The sequence below is a fragment of the Alosa pseudoharengus genome, unplaced genomic scaffold, assembly GCF_046254945.1.
Source record: "Alosa pseudoharengus isolate Yale_2024_CS ecotype anadromous, Long Island Sound unplaced genomic scaffold, YU_APseudo_1.1 YU_APseudo_1.1_scf_13, whole genome shotgun sequence".
Classification (NCBI taxonomy): Eukaryota; Metazoa; Chordata; class Actinopteri; order Clupeiformes; family Clupeidae; genus Alosa; species Alosa pseudoharengus.
In genome coordinates, this window is record NW_027468598.1 from 9837967 (window position 1) to 9860930 (window position 22964).

General features: G+C 39.7%; 1 protein-coding gene and 1 long non-coding RNA gene across 5 annotated transcripts; one reads left to right on the top strand and one right to left on the bottom strand.

Annotated features, from left to right (window-relative positions):
* Positions 1 to 4215: 4215 nt before the first annotated feature.
* Positions 4216 to 22964, bottom strand: LOC143121602 (von Willebrand factor A domain-containing protein 5A-like). Of its 4 annotated transcripts, XM_076282040.1 has the most exons (15): positions 22805 to 22964; positions 22139 to 22214; positions 20464 to 20666; positions 15623 to 15845; positions 15252 to 15421; positions 15049 to 15163; positions 8302 to 8477; positions 7998 to 8086; positions 7677 to 7821; positions 7444 to 7523; positions 6537 to 6651; positions 6070 to 6369; positions 5716 to 5819; positions 4693 to 5094; positions 4216 to 4299 (listed from the first exon to the last, which is right to left on the bottom strand). In XM_076282040.1, the coding sequence occupies exons 2-14, from the start codon at positions 22179 to 22181 to the stop codon at positions 4872 to 4874; spliced, it is 1986 nt and encodes a 661-aa protein (XP_076138155.1). In that variant the 5' UTR covers positions 22182 to 22214; positions 22805 to 22964; the 3' UTR covers positions 4216 to 4299; positions 4693 to 4871. The 4 variants fall into 4 exon arrangements, with proteins under 4 accessions (XP_076138155.1, XP_076138156.1, XP_076138158.1 ...); XM_076282041.1 differs by lacking the exon at positions 6070 to 6369; XM_076282043.1 differs by lacking the exons at positions 4216 to 4299; positions 4693 to 5094; positions 6070 to 6369 and having other exon boundaries at positions 5722 to 5819; positions 7440 to 7523.
* Positions 17660 to 18464, top strand: LOC143121603 (uncharacterized). The gene is made up of 3 exons (XR_012986519.1): positions 17660 to 17855; positions 17986 to 18069; positions 18379 to 18464. It is a non-coding gene; the product is annotated as an uncharacterized LOC143121603 (long non-coding RNA).

The window sequence follows — 22964 nt, forward strand, 5'->3', positions numbered from 1 at the left end:
CATAGTTATCGTCATCACTACATCCTGAAGACAGAAACAGTTTCATTTGAAATTGTAAACAGAACATTTTGGATTGTAAACTGTTTAACATGTTCTCTGTGATACTAAATGTGTAATATTATGTTCACCAAACTGGAGCCTATCTCTTAGACAACACACCCCCACAACAGCTAGTATAATCATGCCAAGTTGTGATGTGGTGTTGATTGATCACTAAAATGTTGAATAAAAATGTTGAATAATTGAATGTTCAATTTTAATTTTGTATACTCCCTGTGGGCTGTACCCTGGCTTTGATGAAACTCTTCTCCAAAAAACAAGTATTTCTTAATAAAAATATACTTTTTATTATACTTTTTTTTGTTGTTCTATGTTTCCTGTCTTTGTACAAATTATTTATTTTATGTGTTTTTCAGATGAGACTTTCTTCCATGTTTGTATTTCATTTGTGCTGTCCAAACAGGTACTAGGCCTACAAAATGCATTCAGGCCATTTTGCTTGTAGTTTAAATTTAAATTTTCTCTGGCAGATCCGTCTGGAAACCCTCACATTCAAGCTGATTTCCAAAATCATAGAGGTGCCGGGACCCAAAATGAAAAATAAAAAGTGGCGATTTTCTAGGCTGATTTGACATGGAACTATACTCTCATTTCAGCGTAATAATGGGCACAGCAGCACAATGATATTATTCAGCACCTGAAAATAGTCCCTGTAGGCTAACTTCCAGCAACAAGGTTGAGCTGCAGCAGACGAATCGGTTAGTGACTGGATTTTTTACGCCTGAATGAGAGTATAGTTCCATGTCAAATCAGCCTAGAAAATCGCTACATTTGATTTTCCGTTGGTCTTATTACACTTTAATCTAACTTGAGAGGAGACATGTTTTAAATAGGAAAATTATCAGAAATCTTAGTCGCTTTTAAACGTGACGCTAGCAGGCGAGATGCTAATGGACTAAATCAATTCAATGTTTAATGCTAGGCTGGAGCTAAAAGTGGTGTCGCCAGACTCAGAGAACGGCTGGATGAACTGGAGAAAGGTAAAAATCAATTGTTTAACTCAAGGGGAGGTGGAAAATGAGTGTAATTCCCCAAATGGTGGAATATCCCTTTAATACGAACGTAACCGCTATCTCTAAATTCGGTGTACTAGCAAATACTGCTGTGATTTCATAGCCATTCCATTCTATCCTATCATGTTTCTCGACTTCACACACCGGCTCTAGCACCAAGTGGCCCAACGTTTAGCCTGGCTAACGTCATACCCTCATCTCAAATGAGTTCTGGGAACTAGGCATTCATTTTCTCGTATTTGAAACGTGGTTTACGAATGCCCAGAGCCGTTTATTGGGCGCTACGAATGTCTATCAAATGCGTCTGTACGTGGCTCATAACGGCTACGGTGTGTCGTCATCGTCTTACTGGCCTCCCTCCGTTCTGTGATTGGTCCCCTAACTGAGGCAAAAATTTGCTCCATGGTATCCAGGCTGCCTAGCAGCGTGAATTAAATCGCGCGTGCAAGGCAGCATGGGAAAACCCAGGCTACCCAACGTTTAGGGTGGGCCAGAAATCAGGGGCCAGTAGCACCAATATAGCCCCCAAGTGGCACCAGTTAACACCAGCACCTGAAGGTGTGAAAGCAATTAGCCCCGGCACGGCCTGGCTAGCTTGGCTTTGGCTCGACGGTCTGAAGCCGGCTAATGTGATTGGCCTGAACGAAGTTTGGTCTTTCCAGCTTGCTAGCCAACAGAGACTTGCTAGACGACCCTGGCTGCAAATTACATTTGCTGCCGCTGGGGTGTGTCTAGGCCTAGTCCACACGTACCAAAACGATCTTTTTCTCCCCCGTCTTCCCTGGAATAGTTTCAAGAATATTTGCGTCCAAACGGATCCATCTCAACACGACTCAACACGTTACTTCATATTCCAGGCCTATAGGTGGCACTGTTGCTGTTACAGAAATTCCCCAAAGCTTGCGTGCTGTATACAAACAGACAGAATAGGCTATGACGAAAATGGCAAGTGCAAGGAAACCAGAATCGCTTGTGCAGACTGATAGTGAACTGTCAACTGTAGTCAACTGTAAAACTAATAAACGATTTGTGAAGGGTGCAGTCCCGTCCTTTATTTGGCTAATGCAGGCGCAAATAATCTTTACTTTCTTTGGTTGTATAGTCACATTAGTTTTGGCTATCACCGCAAGTGCATAGGCTACTAAATGCTAAACCAAGTTCTAGGCTATTTCGTTGCCACATTTATAAAATTGCTATAATACCTTCGTTAGTAACAGTCGATACTTTTGCCTGCATCAAATCATGCATTCGCATTTAGTAAGCAATGCGCATCTACTAGGCTTAACATGAGTTCTAAGCGACTTGTATGCTCACATGTGACTTCACTAGACTATGAATGCATTTATTTATGTTGTAAGGCATGTAAAATAAATTAATGACATCGGCACTACGCACAAATTGATTTAAACGTACACTGCTAGTTCTGCGTCAGTCACTGACAGTAGCTAGAATGCATCAAGAAAACACATAGAAAAAATAAAAAAATACTGGTCCACCAAGTCATGATAAGCTATTGGCGCTGCGCAGCACCAGTTGTGATCTTTATCCTACTGAGTGTAATCGTAGGTAATGGCATGTATGAAAACTAGTATTGTTAGGCAAGTAGGCTATAAGTGTCAAGTCCAGGGCAGCTGAGGTGTGGCGATGACATCATCGATACGCATGTATGCGCTTTTGCCGTCCAAACGAACTGGCAAGGGCTACGGTTTCGAATTTTTTCACCCTGAGACCAGGTTTCAAAAAAGTGCGGTTTCAGGCAGTGCTTTTACAGGATTCGTTTGGACGATCGGCCAAGACAATGCAAAACATGTGCATTTAAACCAAAAAGCGTCTCCATGTGGATGGCCCAAGATGCTGGCTGAACATGTGATGAAAATTGCATCATCAAAGTGGCATGTGGGGCTGTTGCGTACCTCCAAAATGTTGCAACTGCGCATCAAGAGCGCATTCATGGTGTATGGACTACGCATGAACAGAGCCCTGCTCCAGGAGAAGCAACAACACGGAAAGATCTTTGCTATATTGTTAGTCTAGTGAGCTCTGTACTTATTGCAAGAATCGTCACCCAACATATACCACAACATCCAAAAGGTCTTTTTGTCTGTCACATTGTAGCCTACCTGTGTGTGTGTGTGTCTATAATGTGTGTCTGGATTTTAGAAAGGTTTCTGTAAAGGCTTCTAATGTGGAAAGGTATAACTGGTAAAGTAGGCTACCTACTGTTCAACAGTCCATCTTCGGGGTGAAAATTCACGTAGGCACAGTCGTCTTCATCGCTATCAAAATCAACTGCAGAAGCGCTACAATTTATGTAGTCAATGTCATCACTACATTCTGAAGGCAGAAACAGTTGAATTTGAAATTGTAAAACAAACAGAAAATGTTAGATTGTAAACTGTTTGATATGTTCTCTGACACTAAAAGTGTAATATTATGTTCACCAAACATACTTCTCTACTACTTCTCTTAGACAACACATCCATTAGATAACAGCTAGCATATCAGTATCCAAGTTGTGGTATGGTGTTGACTATCACTAAAATGTTGAATAATTGAATATTCAATTTAAATTTTCTGTTTTTTCACAAAAAACCTCCCTGTGGATTGTATCTTGACTTTGGTGAGAGAGTTCTCCACAAAAACATGTATTTCTTGTTTGTGTTGTTCAAGGTATCATGCCATTGTACCGATTATTTAGATACATGATTGTTCTATCAGAGACTTTCTTCCATGTTTGTATTTCATTTGTGCTGTCCAAACAGGTACTAGGCCTACAAAATGCATTCAGGCCATTTTGCTTGTAGTTTAAATTTAAATTTTCTCTGGCAGATCCGTCTGGAAACCCTCCCATTCAAGCTGATTTCCAAAATCATAGAGGTGCCGGGAACCAATAACAACCGATTATCCGGTATGTTGGTTTTATACAATGGCCGGCACACCGTAGTTGCTCTGCTGGCACCGTCACCGACACAACTAGCTGTGATGATGACGTATTAAACAACATAAGCCTCACATTGTAGCCTACCTGTGTGTGTGTGTGTGTGTGTGTGTGTGTGTGTGTGTGTGTGTGTGTGTGTGGAGGATTTTAGGATGGATGAACAAGCTTTGAACTGTTGAAATGTGTTACTGATAAAGTACCTACTGTTGAATTGTTCATCGTTGGGTAAAAAAACTATGTAGTCACGTTCTCCACAGTCACAATTCTCATAGTCATCATCATCACTTCCTGAAGACAGAAACACAATTTAATTTCAAATGGTAAAAACAAACAGAAAATGTTGGATTGTAAACTGTGATAATGATGTGTGTGTGTGTGTGTGTGTGTGTGTGTGTGTGTGTGTGTGTGTGTGTGTGTGTGTGTGTGTGTGTGTGTGTGTGTGTGTAATGACTGTGACACACTAAATGTGTTATATTGTCCGAAACCACCAACAATGGGATATGACATTAGTTGGAGCTAATAAAAGGAGTGGTAGGATTACTATGTTCACCTTCAACAACAACAACAAAAAAGTCACTAATCATATAGGCATACATGCACTTCCAAGAATACATTTTAGGGTAATGGTGTATTTATAAAAATAACTTTTTGTGCAGTGTAATGTGTGGAGCAAACACTTACCATAACCTGCAGCCATTGGAATTGAACAGCCATTGGCCAAAGGTGCAACAAAAAACGTTCCAGGTAAAAGCATAAAACGTCAGAAAAAAACAGGTTAACAGAGCAACTTGTATATTATTTTCCTGAAAACAGAATCACTGGGATATTATACAGTAAGTGCCACAATATAGAGACCCACTCTAACCTGGCGTTGGCACAGTTCTGTGGAGCAGTGGTCCCTGCACAGTCTGCCCGCTGCCCTTGTGGATGGCGATGAAGGCGGTGTGTGTGCAGCTGACTCCAGACTGCAGGCTGAGCTGCAGCAGCTTCTCTCTCAGGGCCTTCGCCTCTGGCCCTGCTGCCCTCTCCTCCATCTCCAGCGAGCGGATCAGAGCCCGAGCCCCCAGCCGGTGGAGAGTCACTCTAAAGTGGGAGGAGGACCAGTAAACTTCCACAATTCTTTATGTTTATTTGTTTATGTATTAGCAAAGGCTTTTATCTAAAGACATCTATAAATTGCAGGAATTTCTGTCTGTCTGTGTGTCAGCGTGTGTGTTTTTGTGTTAACCGCATATCTGTCGAACCATTGGTCCGTTCGCCGCCCCCTCTCCCACAGCACACCTAACAGGGTAACAGAGTTCTAGCAGCACTGAATCTGTGAACAGTACAGATCAAAATGCAAGATGTTGGCCTATGCAGTGGCTATTCAAAATAACGGAAAAATTGGAATAGCCCAGGCTACTTTTAAATATCCAACCAAAGAGTCATGTGATCACCAGGTGAATCCATTCATTGAGTCTCATCTCAGCAGGAACTGTGTAAGGTGCAACACTGAAAGTGTTCTGCGCCACTTGATACCACCTGTGGAGTATACTGCAGGATTGGAGCCTTCACAGCAGTCCACAGAGATAAAAGACCACTGCTAATGTGTGAAAAGTCCCACTTTCTACGAGAAACCATTCAGCCGCTACCAGTGAGTAAGTGTGTGTGTGTGTGTGTGTGTGTGTGTGTGTGTGTGTGTGTGTGTGTGTGTGTGTGTGTTACCCAGTATCTTGTGTGGGTTTCAGACAGAAGTTCAGTTGCTCCTCAATCAAGTCTTCTTTCATGTTGTATTGTATTGTCACAGACCCTTCAGAATGTTCTGAACTCTAAGGAGAAGGCAGATAAAATATGAAGCTAGAAACTTTGTATATTACTATATGCATTTTGCACTTTCAAATGAAACTCTGAAGTCAAATTGTGATTTAAATATATTTAACTGATATTGTCTATAAGAAGTCCCAAGCTAAAAACAATAATAGAAATAAAACAAAAAAATGGAAAAATTAACATTAATCTGTGAAGGAACATTAATGAACATTTAAGTCAGTGCAGCACTGAACCAAGAAAATTTACTACCACTCCATTGAGCTGGGCATAGAACAGTGCCCTTTGACCCTGGAAGAGTACAGTGATTGGTGGAGATAAAGGGGTGACTGAAAGTGGATTTAGGCCATCTCCTCCAGGTGGGCCAGGTTCCTGGGTCCTCTTCCTTCTTTGAAAAAAAGCTTTCACACTGCCGAGTTTTTGAAAGAATGATATTCGGCTGTGGACTACACTTTTAGTTTGAAGTGCCCCTATGACACCATCTGAAATGTTCCATTTGATTGAGATATTTTTGACTATTGGCTGTAGAGCAAAGCGGAGAGACTGCATCACCTATAAGAAAAGAAAAAAAAGAAAAATAGACCAATCACAATTCACTGAAATATAATAAATATCAGGTCAGACAAAGAAGTTAGATGCAGAATTTTGTTTAGTTGAATAGATGTGATTTCTTCTCTCTTTCAGAATTCAAGCCTTCTGCTGTCTCCATCTCCTCCTACCTTTGGCTGCATGCGGTCTGTTCCTGTGAGGAACTGAGCATGACCAGAGGCCTCCTTGGCCAGGCCTGTGATTAATGCAGTGCTGGCACCCTGTCCGATTCCAAAAGAGAAGCATCTGGACACAATACAAATTAAATTGCATTACAATAGTAAAAAAGATTGTACCTCAAAACTGTGCAAATAATAGTCCGATCTTTGGAATTACCACCTATCAAGACTTCCAACCTGACTGCACAAACAGGAACTAGTTCACTTAGACTAAGAAGAATAAATCTTTGAAAGTCCAAAATGAAACCTATTCTCTCAAAAAGAAAACATAAAAAGACAACATAAAGAAATAAATTATACTTTTACACCATTACAGGTGAAATAAATTATACTTTTACACCATTACAGGTGAAATAAATGATACTTTTACACCATTACAGGTGAAATAAATGATACTTTTACACCATTACAGGTGAAGTAAATTATACTTTTACACCATTACAGGTGAAGTAAATTATACTTTTACACCATTACAGGTGAAATAAATTATACTTTTACACCATTACAGGTGAAGTAAATTATACTTTTACACCATTACAGGTGAAATAAATTATACTTTTACACCATTACAGGTGAAATAAATGAAAGGGACCTGCCATTAACAAATAATCTAGAATCCTGCAAAAGATGTGAAAAATATCTGATCATCTTTTGCCAGAGACACTCTGCAAAGATTTTTCTTTTCAGTTCTCATTAAGAAGGAATAAGCTAATAAGAAGGAATATTATGACAGACATACAGTACACTAATGCAGATCTGATTCTGTGCCCATTAACTGAAATAGGAAACTTTTCCTTTATGTACATAAAAAAATAGAAAATACAACTATCATCATTTTATAATGTAGTAGGCTACCAGCCTGTGAGAGTGCCCATTTTTCTTCACCAGGTCCAAAACCTCCTTGGTATTCCCCACCTCTCCATCAGTAAAAATGAACAGCTGAAGAACATACAAGAACAGCTCTTATGAAGATAGGGCAGGAGAGGCAGAATTCAGAAGTCTCAAAACTGTTATACCTGAAACTTTAAATCTACACTGACTATGCTGCCAGAACTGGAGGCAGGTAACCATACAATGAGTCAGTAGTCACACCTGTCTGGGGTGACTGGGGATGCAGGGCTGGCTGTAGATGTGTTTCAGAGGCTGAAGAATCTCAGTGCCCCCCATGTCTGCTCTAATTCCCTTCACTTTCTCAAGAGCATCATCCATCGTCTTCTGGTTGTACTCAACACTCTTCCTGCAAGAAGGTGAACAGTCATCATTTTAGTCCTGTTACTCAATTCATGGAATCCATCATTTGATTGAAGGATTAATATCCTCCTGCAAGAGGACAAAAGTCATCACATTGCACTAATCTGATATGAATAGTTCACTGTTAACATCAGCTATAGATAAATGTAAAAGCATACTGACGGGAAGAAATGTTCATAACGGGAGCCAAAGCCATAGATGTTGAAGTAACAGCCCATGGGGAGGCTCTTCAAGAGCAGGAGCAGAGTGTCCTAGAGGTAAAAATCAGTGAAAGTCAAATGCCTTGAAAGTCATTACGAGTATGAAACTCATTGTAAGGTCTCAGGCTGTAGTGTGCAGGTTAAACATGGGTGGAGTGAAGAGTGCAGCCCAGGGGACAACGTTAACATGCATGCCATATCGCCTGAGTGCACTGAGAAGTGCACCATTTAGGTTCTCTCTAGCACCACATCTGCAATCATGGTACCTTGGCACTTGCTATGCGCATCTTTGCATCTTTTCCTGTGTGCATCTTGTAGTCCATACTCCCTGATCGGTCCACCACAAAAATAAACTCTCCACTCATGTTTCGGGAGGATGTTACTGCAGCAGGGAACTCTGGGTATAAGCTGAGCATTACAACAGGGTCACCCATTAAAGAGCCTAAGAGAAACAGAGAGGGGAACTCAATTTGTATTACAGTAACTTGACTACAAGCGGTTTCCACATCAACGGGGCCTAACCATTTGCATACTGCTAAGTATTTCTTAAATGTTGCCAATTCTATCATAATTGGCCACAGCAATGAAGAGGAATGACTGATAATGACTAACTCTTCTGTATTATTGTGTTACATGCTCCAAATGTAAAGCACTTTGAGCTGCATTCTGTGTATGAAAGGTGCTATACAAATCAAGCTTATTATTATTATTATAAGGTCATATAGGTTTAGTCAGATTTTTTTTTTTTTTTTTTTTTTTTCTTTTCTTTTTCGCATGTCCAAATTTCTGTCAATGATTCCCGGGACACTGAAAGACCGGGGTAGACGAAACTTGGTGGGCATGTAACCCCATATGGATAGCATGGAACCATCGTTTTTCGTTTTGATCTGTAGCCCCCCCGCTGGACTGCACCCCCCGAAAGGAGGGTAGGGCAGACACAGTTTTCTTTGAATATCTCGAGAACCGTAAGGTTTAGGAGGACCATTTTTTTTTGTATGTTGATCTCAAGGGGCCATGTCAACCCATTCCATAACCACTCATTTCATGTATAGCGCCACCTAGTTAAACACAAAAAAGTAAAAATGAGGTGTTGTAATCGCAGGTATCTGTGACCTAACATAGTCAAAACTGCACGAAATTGGAAGTGTAGGATCATTATGACACCCTCTGAATGCACGCCAAGTTTCGTGGAATTCCGTTCATGGGGGGCCACACAATAAATTAATTTATGTTACTATACACCAACTGGCCTGTAGGTGGCCGGAGACAGTTTTCTGTGAATATCTCGAGAACCGTAGGGCCTAGGAGGTCCACCTTTTTTTTGTATGTTGATCTCAAGGGGCCATGTCAACCCATCCCATTACCACTTATTTCATGTATAGCGCCACCTAGTTAAAAATTAAAAAGCAAAAAATTAGGTGTTTTCATCACAATATCTCTGGCTGACATGGTCAAAACTGCACGAAATTGAAAGTGTAGGATCATTATGACACCCTCCGAATGCATGCCAAGTTTTGTGTACTTTCGTTCATGGGGGGCCTTACAATAAAACAATTTATGTGTACATTTAGTGACGTACACCAACAAGGATTCCCGGGACACTGAAAGACCGGGGTACACAAAACTTGGTGGGCATGTACCCCCACATGGATAGCATGGAACTGTCATTTTTCGTTTTGATCTGTAGCCCCCCCCGCTGGACTGGACCCCCCGAAAGGAGGGTAGGCCAGACACAGTTCTCTGTGAATATCTTGAGAACTGTAGGGCCTAGGATGACCATTTTTTCCGTATATTTGCCTCCAGGGGTCATGTTAACCCAGTTCATGTGCACACATGTGCACAAACAGATACACACACACACACACATTCACAGTAATCATACGTATGACCAGGGCCGGCCCGAGGCATAAGCGAACTAAGCGGCTGCTTGGGGCCTCCTGGCCACCAGGGGGGCCCCCAATCGAGTTTCTTTTTTTTTTTTTTACATAATAAATAACGTAAACAAGTGACATCAATGAATGAATAAATGAAACAATTATCATTCAAATCAAGAAAATTATGATTTCATGATCAATATGCCTGCCTACTGCTACTGTGTCTGCCAGCCTTTGAGTCACGCGCATAAAGTGCTAGACACCTCAGGTGCATATACAATTCGTGCAGACACTGCATCAAGTTCAACAATCGGAAGAGACGGTAATGTTAAGACAAGTCACAAAAAAGGACGTATCTCTCTGGTGCCGAAAACAGAACGAAGAAAATGACAGAGGAGGAGAAAAACGAGCAAGATACAGGTATGTTTTGCATGATTATTTACAGTATGTTTTGTGCTTGAGGTAGCTAGCTAGCTGTCATGATCTAATATAAGCCATCACCAGAGCTAAATCTCCGCCATCAACAGAGAAATGTCTCCCATTCATATATATTTATCTAGATGTATTTCAGATGTCAAGGATATTGGGATTGTTTTGGATGTTCAATCAAGCATGTACCCTTGCTCTAGATGGGCTTATTATGTCGTAAATTAAAGTTAGCTAGCTGACTGAAGTGGACATTAGCACTACAGTAGCTACATGAAAACGTAGCTGAAGGCAAATTTACCACAGAGGGATTGTTTCTGATTTCGTACCTGAAAGTGTTGATAGTTTATTACTGCTCTATAATATGTGACATAGTGGTAAGTCTGATAGCAACAACAGACTAAGCCCAGGCTCCCAGTCCCAACCCAACCCACTGACTAACGCGACTCTGGGCATCGGTAACGTTCCAGCTTCATAGGCAAAGATGGAACAGCAGTGCGCTCTGCTCTAAGATCTTTGGAGAGAGATGGTAGTGTTTGAGAAAATATACCATGTTGGGTGGGGAGACTTCTGTGATGAAAATAAACTTACATTTGATTAAGATAGTGGCAAGTGATGTAGCGGTGCTACCCTAATATTTAGGCTGCAGTAGATCACCATGTTAAGCGTTCACCATACTGCAATTAAGTATACTCTTTTGATTATGCCTCATTTGCCAATAGAATATGAATTGTTACATGTGGAATTGCTTGTTATTTGAGTGTAAGTAATGATAGCAAAATAAACTCATTCTGCTCGATCAACTATGCACTTATGCAATATTTTTTTTTTTTCAGAGACACTGTTGAAGTCCTTTGGAGCACATCTCCAGGGTGTCCGCGCGGTAGTAAAAGGTAGTAAAAGGTAGTAAATAGAATCTACCAAAATTAAGGCCCTTGAAAGGTAGTAAAAGGTAATAAATGCAATTTGACTTGGTAGTAAATTTTTCATCACCACCTCAATATATGAGTTTACATTTTGCTTAATATTTGTGTCTACATGTTTTAACTTCATCTTGCCTAATTAAAAAATATATACGTGCTAACAGGACCTGAGTGAGTCGGAGTCGATAGCAATGACGTAGAAGTAAACTGTGTAGAGTTCCGTGGTTGACAGCCAACAAACAACATTTTCGCCTTTTTGCTTCAGTTGATATTACAGGGATACAAACAACACGCTTTTCGGTGTCTCCTTCACGTTGCTTTGGGCGACTTATATGAATCGTGCAGATCCGAAGAGTTTTTTAGGGGCCAGGGATGCAGGGATGCTTTTCGGCGACTCGCGTTTTTCACGTCATCTAGGCCCTACCGCAGGCTACCAGAGCTGCGTTTATCATATGGGCCTGCTGGTCTGGTGTCCGGTGCTTCTGTCACTCATCTAATAATATTTGTTCATGTAGCAAAGGAGCGGTAGATGTAGGCCTAGGCTAGCCTATCACTCGGATAGCAGCTAAAAAATATATAGGCTACACTCACTCCGTTAGGAGGCAACTCTCTCAGTTTACACTAGGCTACTTCAGCTGGAAGTTTTAACAACTGTGGACTTGACTAGTGTAGGCCTAAGCTTTCGTTCAGCTGACGGTAGCGCTGCCATCTGACTGTGATCATCCAGAACCATGCAATAAAATTCCACCTATCCCATCAGTAACAAAGTTCGAACTAGTCACTGTAACCGACAACATTTTTTTAACGTAACCTAGACCTAGTATCTAATGTAACGGAATTGCAAGAAAACGAGTGAAAACAATTCCTTACTTTTAACCACGCAAGTGCGCGTGTCATTTATTAAAACGGTAGAAAACTGAATCAAAGACGGAACTGTCCATCAACAAAAACAGCATGCAGTTTAAAAGTCCCGTTATTTAAAGTCCCAGACATTTAAAGGGACAGCGGTCACTCAAGACAGACCTACACCACAACTGAGTGATGAACGTGAAATTCTTTGAATAGCCTAAAACACTGCATTTAGATGACAACTGCGTGAAGAACCACGCGAATCTAGTTAATGGCGAATTAAGTTTATGGCATTCACATTTAAATCATTCAATAGCCTATGAAAACTTGATCAGTTAAATTGTTCTCATAAAAGGAACAGCAAATTATACAAAATATTCAAAATAGGCTAGTTTTATTGCAGTGACAGAAAACTGCAACATATGAGTTTAAAACCATGTTAAATTTGAAAGCATCTAGCTAGTGACAGGAGGTTTTAGGGGGGGAAAGAAACTCTGTAACCTACTTGATTCCACAGTCAATGTTCAGTATTTGGCTTATAATTTAGCCTATAATATTGGCATTTGAATCCATGAAAACTAACCAAAATCTATCATTTCCTATCGACAACAGACCAGTAACGCATCGAATCGCATTGCTACACATTTTGAAGTATTGAAAATAATCAAATCATTGGCTTAAAGAATCTATATTTTATCAAATTGTGATTAAACTTGATTTACACTCCTAAATGGCATCCTTACCTACCTACCTAACTGTTGTTTTGGGAAGTATTTATCATGCAAGCATCGTGCATCCATGCTGAGTAATGCAATGAAATCATAGTTTTAAATTTTGCATTAAAGCAGTCCACTGATGTGCATGTTTTCACGGACTGCTTTGTGTCAAATGTGCAACAACAATACCATACCAATAATAATGGCTTTATATATCCATATAAATAGATTTCTGGGCCTATCCTTAGACTAGAGTTGTTTCGGTGGTGTTTGTTCTTCATTTTTCACCACACATGTTTGGTGTTTTAGCGTCATTTGTGCCAAGGTTATCATTCACCTTATTAGGGCTAAGGGCTGGTTAGGATAACTCAAGAGCTAGGGTTAAGGTAAGGACAACTGAAACTGAACTCCTCGACACTACAAAAATACATTGTCATTGACAATGACCATACTTAATGATCACAATTAGAAATTATTAGTGTACCTAATATTTATGATTTATACCTTATAGCAAGTAGTAAGTGGTGCTTTGTATACCCCCCCCCCCCCACACACAAAAAAAAGGGCTGCTGCTTGATGTCGTGTTGGTAGTAAAAAATATTGTGGAGGTAGTAAAAAAGGTAGTAAAAAGTAGTAAATTCAACTCTATGATTCCTGCATATACCCTGATCTCTACCTCTACCTAACTCTACCTACCAGAAGGTGAGGTTTTCTTGATGGCAAATGGTTACATAGCCTGTTAATATGACACGACACATTTAACATCGTTTTTTTTTTTTATTTATTTATGTATTTATTTAATCATTGCAGGTTCGTCCACTGCAGAGTTGCAGATGCCTAAAAACCAGGAACGAAGTAGGAATAATTATCTATTTTTTGGGACATTTTATTTTTGATTATTAATGTTTGTCTATTTTGTTTTTATTTTGTAGTTGAAAATTGCTCATTTAATGCACATTTGCGGATTTGTTCAGCAAATCTGTTGAAAAACAAGTCATTAAACTGATGTACTTGTTTACAACAAATACAAATGCTGTTGTATTTTGTTATTTGTCAATTCAACTTCAGTAAACCACCCTTAGTGCTTCACTTTGAATATGAATGTTTCAAATAAATCTGTGATTTTAGTACCCTCTAAGATTAAAAGGTGACAGGGTTGGTGTAAATAACAACTATATTAATACATTGGTTTACCAAGCACATAGGGCCAGAAGTCTAGATTGGAGCCCCAAAACATTTTTGGCATGTGAGCAAGGATGGATTACTGAATGAGCCTACCGAGCCCAAGAGGTCAAGGGACCCTGAACCCCAAGTAGTTGTGTGAATTCACTACCAATAAGTCAAAAAGCAAAAGGCTATGAATCTGAACAAATTTAGGTACTGCCCTTCTCCAGCTGACCATCCCAAAAATGCACCAGAATACAGGAAATCACATCTAACCCCCCCCCCCCCACACACACACACACACACACCCACCCGTTTGTACCCACATTTGCACAAACAGGGTAGGGGGAGAGGGTCCTTATGCATCTGTGTCCAGGGGGACAGTAGTTCATAATCAGTCGCTGTATTAATACATAACCTCACTGTATTAATTTATAATATGACATTATAGTGTGAAGTTGTCAATTATCGCCAAGCACAGGTGACTGCGTTGTGGGAGGGGGCCCCCAAATCAAATTCTGCTTAGGGCCCCCAAAAGGCTTGGGCCGGCACTGCGTATGACACATACTCACACAGTAGACATATGTACGCTTCCATGCACAGGCACATACGCAGGCACGCACACACACACACACACACACTCACAATCAAGAATTTCTCATAATTATGAACAGGCAAGATGGAGGTGGGGTTGTATAAAATGAATTTTACATGTGAAATCTATGAACTAATCATGTTTTGGTACTTGTTGTCTAGCAGATACCAGTGAGAATTGAGTGTGGATAATGCAATTTAGTGAGACAGTTAGAATCATATAGGCCTTTCAGCGTGATTTCTTTTTGTGGAAAAAATGTGCTGGACTGGGCGGCGGTCATATTTTGTACCGCTCTGCGGTACATCTAGTTATTATTATTATTATTATTATTATTATTATTACTATTATTATTACATTTCTATATCAAAAATGGGTGTGCTACTTTTCAACCAAAGCCTTATAATATAAAATATGAGCTCCACAGAAATGTGCAGTTTATCAGCGGGTGAAGAGCCCAGTCCCTCACCTGGCTCAGCAGTGTCCAGTCCAGCCTCCACTATGGCAGTGGGCTTATGAGCATCGTCGTAATACAGCAGCAGCTCCACATCACGATCAAACAGGTGGCCTGGAGAGAGACTCACCTGGAGGATCAGAGAGAGGAATATAGCATTACACCACACTATACCTACTGCTTATAAACACACATTCATAATGTCCAGCACTCCATACCGTGGCCTGTGTTTTGTCTGGGTTGAGGTAAGCCAGTGGTTCCAGATCACAGTTGGACTCCACTTTAGAGATGGGCTGGGGGGAGGACAGGTTTGCACTGAGAGCCAAAGTGTAGGGCACCGTACCAGCTGGGACTGATGTCACAGTGGCCATTTGACTCCTGTCCATGTCTGAGAAGACAGTTGGGAAGATGCTACTTTTTCTTTTCTTTTTATTTTAATGGTGCACTCTTAGGCTATATAAGAGTTGGTTTCGAATAACGTTGTTTTTTAAATAAATGTACTTTTTCCAAACACACATTAGTCAGAACAGCAGCGTGTTAGAACACTTAAGAAGTATTTCCCACAAGCCTCCATGTTTCTGGGCCTCACCCTGGGGTGTGTAGCGGGGGTTGAGCACAGCGGGCAGACAGAAGCGCAGGGCGTTGTCAGCTTGCATGTCCAGCTCTGAGATGTAGACCAGAGTGATGGCAGCACTCTCTCCTGGAGGCAGGCTGCCCACGTTCAGCTGGAACACGTCTGGGCTCTGATCACTCTCCTCCAGCAGGAAGGCCTGGTGGCCCGAGCTCAACGCATCATCATATTTCTCCCGGGCCTCGACAAAGGGAGAGGTCAATGCATCATCATACTGCTCCTTGGACCACGGGAGAGTGTCATTGTTTTGAGTACAAAAGTGCGCAGAGACCAAGAAACGCACTAATAGGCACATACAGTAGAAGAAATGTTGAATGAAGGTACGGTCAGCAACCGTATGCAATTTCAAGCCCATGACATTTTTTTGCCACATTCAGCAAACATCTCCTCACGATCCAATACATTTAAATACAAATACGCAATGTCATGTGCGATCGCTGATTGTACCTTTAAAGGAAAAGTTCACTGGCCTTCTTTTTTTAATTTAAAAGGAAAGTATGCATCACCATATTGCTCTTGTACCTACATTATTGTATTTTTTTTTACACACTCTACTTTTCTGTGCATAAATGTGATTTATTTACTCAAAGTCACACAAATAATGTGTGTCTTTATTTACCAATAACCCATGTACGGTATGTCCCATATTCCACTGGATGAATCAAGGCATAATTGTAATAACATATAATGTATATTTATCTATTTGCACTTAGTACGATACAATGCCAGCAATACACTACATGTTTGAATTATAAGTGCACTGCTATTACTGTGTAATACTGCATACATACACTCAAAAAAATGAAATCTCACTATTGTTCATCTTAATAAATCCTCTTTCGTAGGATTTACAGAACAAAATTAGGTTTCTAAGGTGAAATTGAGTTAGTTGTGTTATTTCAAATCAATAATGCGTTTTTGCTGATTAACTTAACATGTTTGCATTGGATCTACACAACTTTCTTGAACAAAACGCATTAGATTAGGAAATGTGTCCCTCTATAGTTGCCGTAGCATTATTTCACAACTTATGAGGACCATGGTGAGGACTCCGCCAGAGACGGTTGAGAAAGTGAAGTTCCGCCATTTTTTCCTTGCTTACTCACGGAACATTTTTGGATCCTGTAAAGGTATGTATTTGTTGCTGTTCATAGTGTTTTTGTTTTGAGTTTAGCAAGTTTGTCGTAACAACAACTTAAATAATCATTTTAGTAGATCTTATAGTGTACATGTGTTACTAAACTCGAGCAGCTAGCTTCTAATGTTAGCTACTAATCTGTCATGGTGGCTGGCGAGCTAAGTCATCTCAGGCTAGAATTCTATCATGTTTCCCAGTTTAGTTTTACTCCCTACTGAAGATAGACAGGGGTGGTGCCTTGATGGGGTTATTTCATATAAACCACAATTGAATGTTCATAGAAGTGCCAAGGTCAAGACAACTTCATGTATTTAACTGGTAAGATAAGATAGCAGCTATCGTTAGCCCCATACAAACCCTGCCTGGGGTTTATGTGAATACTAATTGTTGGATCAGTATAGGAAAAGTTTAATGTTTAAACGTAACTGTTAGGTGCACCCCACTCTGTTTGACCAAATTATCCTTGTGTGTCATGAACAATTATGCAGGCTCTAAAGTCCATCAAGAAACATTTTAATCATTTTAATTTTCGTGTAGCAAACTCTGCCATCTTGCCTAGTCTCTCTGTAGCTGCTAACATTAGCCACGTGTAGCTGCAAAAATACTATAGTATTTTTGTATTGCTATCATAGGCTACTTGGCTCTCATCCGGCTTATATATCAGTTAAAGAAAGCAAATGGCAGTTTCTTGCATGGGAACTTGTCAATTTTAAGCACACACATTTGTTCTCAACCACTATATTCGGGAGGTAAATAATTTCACATTTGTCATGCTAGAAGCTGCCTACTCTTCAATGTTTGAATGATTTGTTAATCACAAACAAGTAACTAAATCACAAACAAGCCAATCTAATTAAAGGTTATCTTCCTAGTTCAATTTTATTAAAATTCTCAATTGATTCTGTGATCTAATATTATTATAGTTTTACACATTTTAGTGTAAATTTGTTGAGTTTGATATACTTTCTCTTTCTCCCCACAGGCCTTTATGTGGCAGTGCAAAGAGCGCAAGACCGGAGTGTCATCAAGGTCTCATTTATTGAAGTATTACAGGTTAGCTCATGGTCACTTTGGTCACAGACACCCATGCCAGATGCTAATTGTATTTCTTTCTGTATTTCCAAATGCTGGGTTGTATTGTTACTTGTTCTTCCTATCTCCTCTCCCCTCATAACGTTGTCAGAATGTCAGAACTCGACATCAACTGCTCCAGGCTGTCTGCTGTGTGTGCGTAGGAAGGGAGGAGATCATGGCTGCCATTGACCAGGTTAGTGAGAAGTTGTTTTGTGCCTCCCACTTTGAAAACCTGTGATCCAATATTAGGCCATGAGACCTTACCATGCAACTGCTAACTTTTTTTGAAAGGTCTTACCTTGCTGACATGAATTTGAAAGTTAACATTGACATAGGGGTGTACTGCCTGTTTCAACCCCATGAATAGATTTACATTGAAGATCAGTGCGTTCCAAAAATCTCTTTTAACATTTAACATTGGGGGTTGCATGGTAAGGCATGTTAAACATTAAGATACTTAATTTGTAAATGTAAGTTGTATGTTCATTTCCCTATTTTGCAGAATCATACCATTGGCTTGTTGAGAACTTGCAACCTGAAAGCACTTGTGTACGAAGGCTCGGAGAAACTCATAAAGGAATACCTGGTAAGTGTAAATGAATATCAAAAAAACAGTAAAGCATTACAGCAGCGAGAGTAGGAGTGGTACGTCTAGTGGCAAGATTGGTATGAATGAATATGGCTTCTTATATTATTTTAGTACCCATGGACATTTCCTTGTTCATGTTCCAGTGCTTGTAATGTTTTGTTAAGTCTGTCTATATGCATATTAAAGCAGAATGCATGTTACAGCAGAACAAGTCACCATTGGTCTGTTTGTCACTGACCATGCATACACCCTTTACAGACAAAGCTTCCTAGTCTGTGTTGGTAAAATGTCACCCAAAGTTTTAATCTTTGGTTAACTAGCTTTTGAGTTAAAATAAATCATAGACGTTAGAGGGATTTGGGAGAGCAGAGAGTCTAAAGCAATGGTTCGGAGTGAATTTCACCCTAGGGTCATTTGCACGATGACCACGAGCCAAACACACCCCCAGAAGCTTTTTTCCCTTGGTCGAACATTGGTCAAGTTCGCACTATCAGTCTATGTTTCAGCCCAATGGCTTAGCATTAGCACTTTTGAAACCAGAAGTGTATCTCGTAAATTACCCCACTAATAAAGTCCGGAATATTACCAAACTTCTACAGTAGTACAAAAAGGGTCTGTAAACAACACCTACTGCAACGCTACGTCGACGTCACTTTGTGATTTGGGAAAAGCCCGTAAAAGTCCTGGCAGAAAGCGATGCATAAGTTTTATAAATGCTTGTATTTTCAGGTCAACACTTATTGACCTGAAAATACAATTTCATATATCATCCAGTTATCAATATATGACTATGGAGTGTTGAATTCACTAGCTTTTCCTTTACACGTGTGAATTTTGCAAAGGACTTTTACGGGCTTTTCACAAATCACGGAAGTGATGTTGACGTAGCGGTAGCAGCAGAGAGTAGAAGCTTTCAGGCAAGTGTTATTTAAATAAACTCCTGGTGTAGGCTACTTACAAACTTTCGACCAAAGGAAAAAAAGCTACTGGGGGGGGTTGGCACTCGCAATGATCATGCAAATGACCCAAGGGTGAAATTCACTCAGAACCATTGCTTTAATTTAAAGGAGATGGGAGATGTGAGGTTAATCCACTGAATTCAAACATATCTAAAGACATATACTTTTGTTTGAAAAGTCATCAATTAAATGTATTTTTTTTGGTCTGTGGTAAAGGACGCTGACTGATGCCCAGAGCCAGATGGAGAAAAGCACCATCGGGATCTTGGCAATCAAACATGAGGGTGCCAATGCCTCCACTAGAAGATGTAGACATTATAGTTGAATCACTAACAATGTAACAAAACTAAACATGCCGTGTTTAGCAGAGATATTTTTCTGTTCATTGCATTTCTATTTTACTAAAAAATTCCCTGATGGTTTGATGAGAATGGAGCTAAATAAATGCAAATTTGTTTTGAAGACCGTGTGTCTGTTTGCTATTTGAACACATTTGTTCAATTTTATTTAGAAATGTTATGCAGAACAAATTCAACTTGTTTACTTTGGATTTACTTAAAAACTTTGTTTTTTGGATGAGTTTACTTAAGAAAGTTTTGTCAAGTGTGGTTCCACGTAACTGTATCACTTAAACTTAAATTAATATGGATGTGTGCTAGATATCTTTTTAACTTAAATTAATTGAACCTAACAATGTGACTTTGATTGAACAGGACAGTATTAAGTTGAGTCAATGTAAGAATGCTGAATTAATTGAACATAACAGCATTAAGTTGGTTGAACACAGCCATATTAAGTTGGTTCAATGTAAGAATACTAAACAAAAATAAAGGAATTCAATTACTTACCATCTACTTTATTCACTCTTAATGTTATTTATTTGAGTCAATTGAAAAGAATATAGTATCTTTAGAGTTATTTAATACAGTTTCGTGGAACCACTTGACAAAACATTTTTAATTAAATCCAACAAGATATTTTTTTGAGTGTAGTAATCAATTGAACCTCATTAAGATATCTCAGCTGTCTATCATCTCACCCTCTGTTTGTCCTGCAGCTTTGCCACCACCTCTGTGTCTCCTATCTTGGCGCTGAGGTGGCAGACGGCACATTCTCCAGGCAGAGGGAACACAAACACAGCCTCTAGGGGGCGCTCTTCTCCATTCACATACAGCAGAGTGGAGGTCACTGTGGCTACATGTCCCTGCACATGCACATCTACCTCCACACTCTTCAGAGGAACTGTAAAAAGGAATCAAGATTCTGTGTCAAGATTATCAAATAAACCACTAAACTTGAGAGGCTAAAAATTCCAACTACTTTTGGTTATGTCAGGTGTATTTCCAATGTTATTTACCCTTAGAAAAAATAAGTGTATAGAAGAGCACTGTTGGTCTATTTTTTTTTTAACTAAGCATATATCTTACTTTTTGTGTTGTGGATGATCCAATACAATATTTGGATGAATATTTGGGTGAATATATATATATATATATGTCCTTGTAGTATAAAAATAATTAAACTTACAGTTTACTGAGGAATTACTTTAAGCAGGCTATTCTATCATGAACATGAAAACATGGGCTAGAAGTACATATTGAAAGTGGGTACCAGTGGCTCAGGAGGTAGAGGAATCACCCACACAACCGGAAGGTTGCAGGTTCGACCCCATCTCCTCCTCACATGACACTTAACTGAAAAAAGTGCTCTCGGTGGTGCCTGTGCCATTGGTGTGTGAGTGTATAAACAGCTTTGAGTGCTCGGAGAAGAGGAAAAGCAGTAAAAATGCAGTCCATATACCTTTAGTAAACAGTACTAAGTTCACTTGTAGTGCACCTAGAACTTTACTACTTTTACACCGTAAAAATACATATAAGGAATTAAAAGGTGTGCTAGAAGTAACTAGTATCTTCACTAGTTTACTTACAGTATACGGGTAGTTTTAGTGCTTACGAGTTTACTATTATAAACAGAAAGTGGGCCAATTTAGTCTGAAGAATTATTAAAAGTATATCACAAGCACATTTATACTAATAAACTACATAAAGTAAACTTGGGGATTACAGTGTACATCAACTGCACTTAAGTTTACTTAATAAAATTAACTATTTTACTATTAAGTATACCCTTTTTTGGCAAGGGAAGAAATTGCCTACTTAAGTATAAGTATAAGTATATATACTCTTTTGATCCCGTGAGGGAAATTTGGTCTCTGCATTTATCCCAATCCGTGAAACACACTCAGCACACACAGTGAGGTGAAGCACACACTAATCCCAGCGCAGTGAGCTGCCTGCATCAACAGCAGCGCTCGGGGAGCAGTGAGGGGTTAGGTGCCTTGCTCAAAGGCAATTCAGCCGTGCCTACTGGTCGGGGTTTGACCGGCAACCTTCCGGTTACAGGTCCGAAGTGCTAACCAGTAGGCCAGGTCTGCCCGAATACACTTGGCTTCATCCAGCATAATTCATTATTCTTATTCTTAGTCTTGTCATCATCATCATCTTCATCATCATTGTCAGTATTATAACCTTTGGAAACATGCTTCTCAGGTGACCTTAATAACATTTCCCTTACCTACAACGTTTAAACATGCTAACTAAAGGCGAGACAGTACAGTAATACTGAAGTTTTCACGTAGCCATAGGTTGGAAATGATCATTCTCTCAACATTAAGTAACAAGAGAATTGGACTGGTGAACGCCTCATATTCAGACCTGGCTCCTTGTTTTTGGTGACCAGACCGCAGCTGTGCTCCATGTTAGTGCCTTTTTCCAAATGATGATTTCAAACCTGAATAGAAAAAGAGGACAAAGACAAATAGGCAGTGTAGGCTAGTAAAGTACAGTACAGTAGCCTACAGTTCAGTAGAATACAGCGCACCACTTACTGACTACTGACCTTTTTATCATTAGAAGTAGTAGTTGTTTTGCCAGAGTTGTTTGCTACACTCTCCCCTTGGAAGTCTCTTAAGTTACCAACTGTCACACCATAGATCCGATTCAAACAGCAGGCAACTGCCTTATTGCGTCAGTGTTTCCACTATCATCTTAGTCTCCATAACCTACACTATGTAGATTCTACAGTATCATCGTCTCTGTGAATAGTGCAACACCACAGTGGGACACTAGGACAAACGTATTTCTTGCCCTGATAGCAAGACTTGCATATAGTGTGTGTTTTCTGAATAGTCTGTTTTCTAATATTCTGATAGTTGAACATTTTGCAAGAAACTGAAGCTATTGAGAATATATTTAAAATTAGATCATGAAAACACCAAGGTCAATCAAAATGACTTTCTTTTCATATTTACAGCAAACACTTGATCAAACAGTAAGAAACGTATTCTGTAATAATGACAGAGAAATGATGTAATATCCTACCTTACAATTTGGCTCAGTTGTTAAAACATTTGAATGGAGAAACAGCTTTAGACAATACAGATATGTCTCACTTTAACAACACTACAAGGAGCGAATGAAAGGCTTTTTTATGCTTCTTCAGACTTCTTCAGTAGCACAAAACTACAGTGACCCACATGGG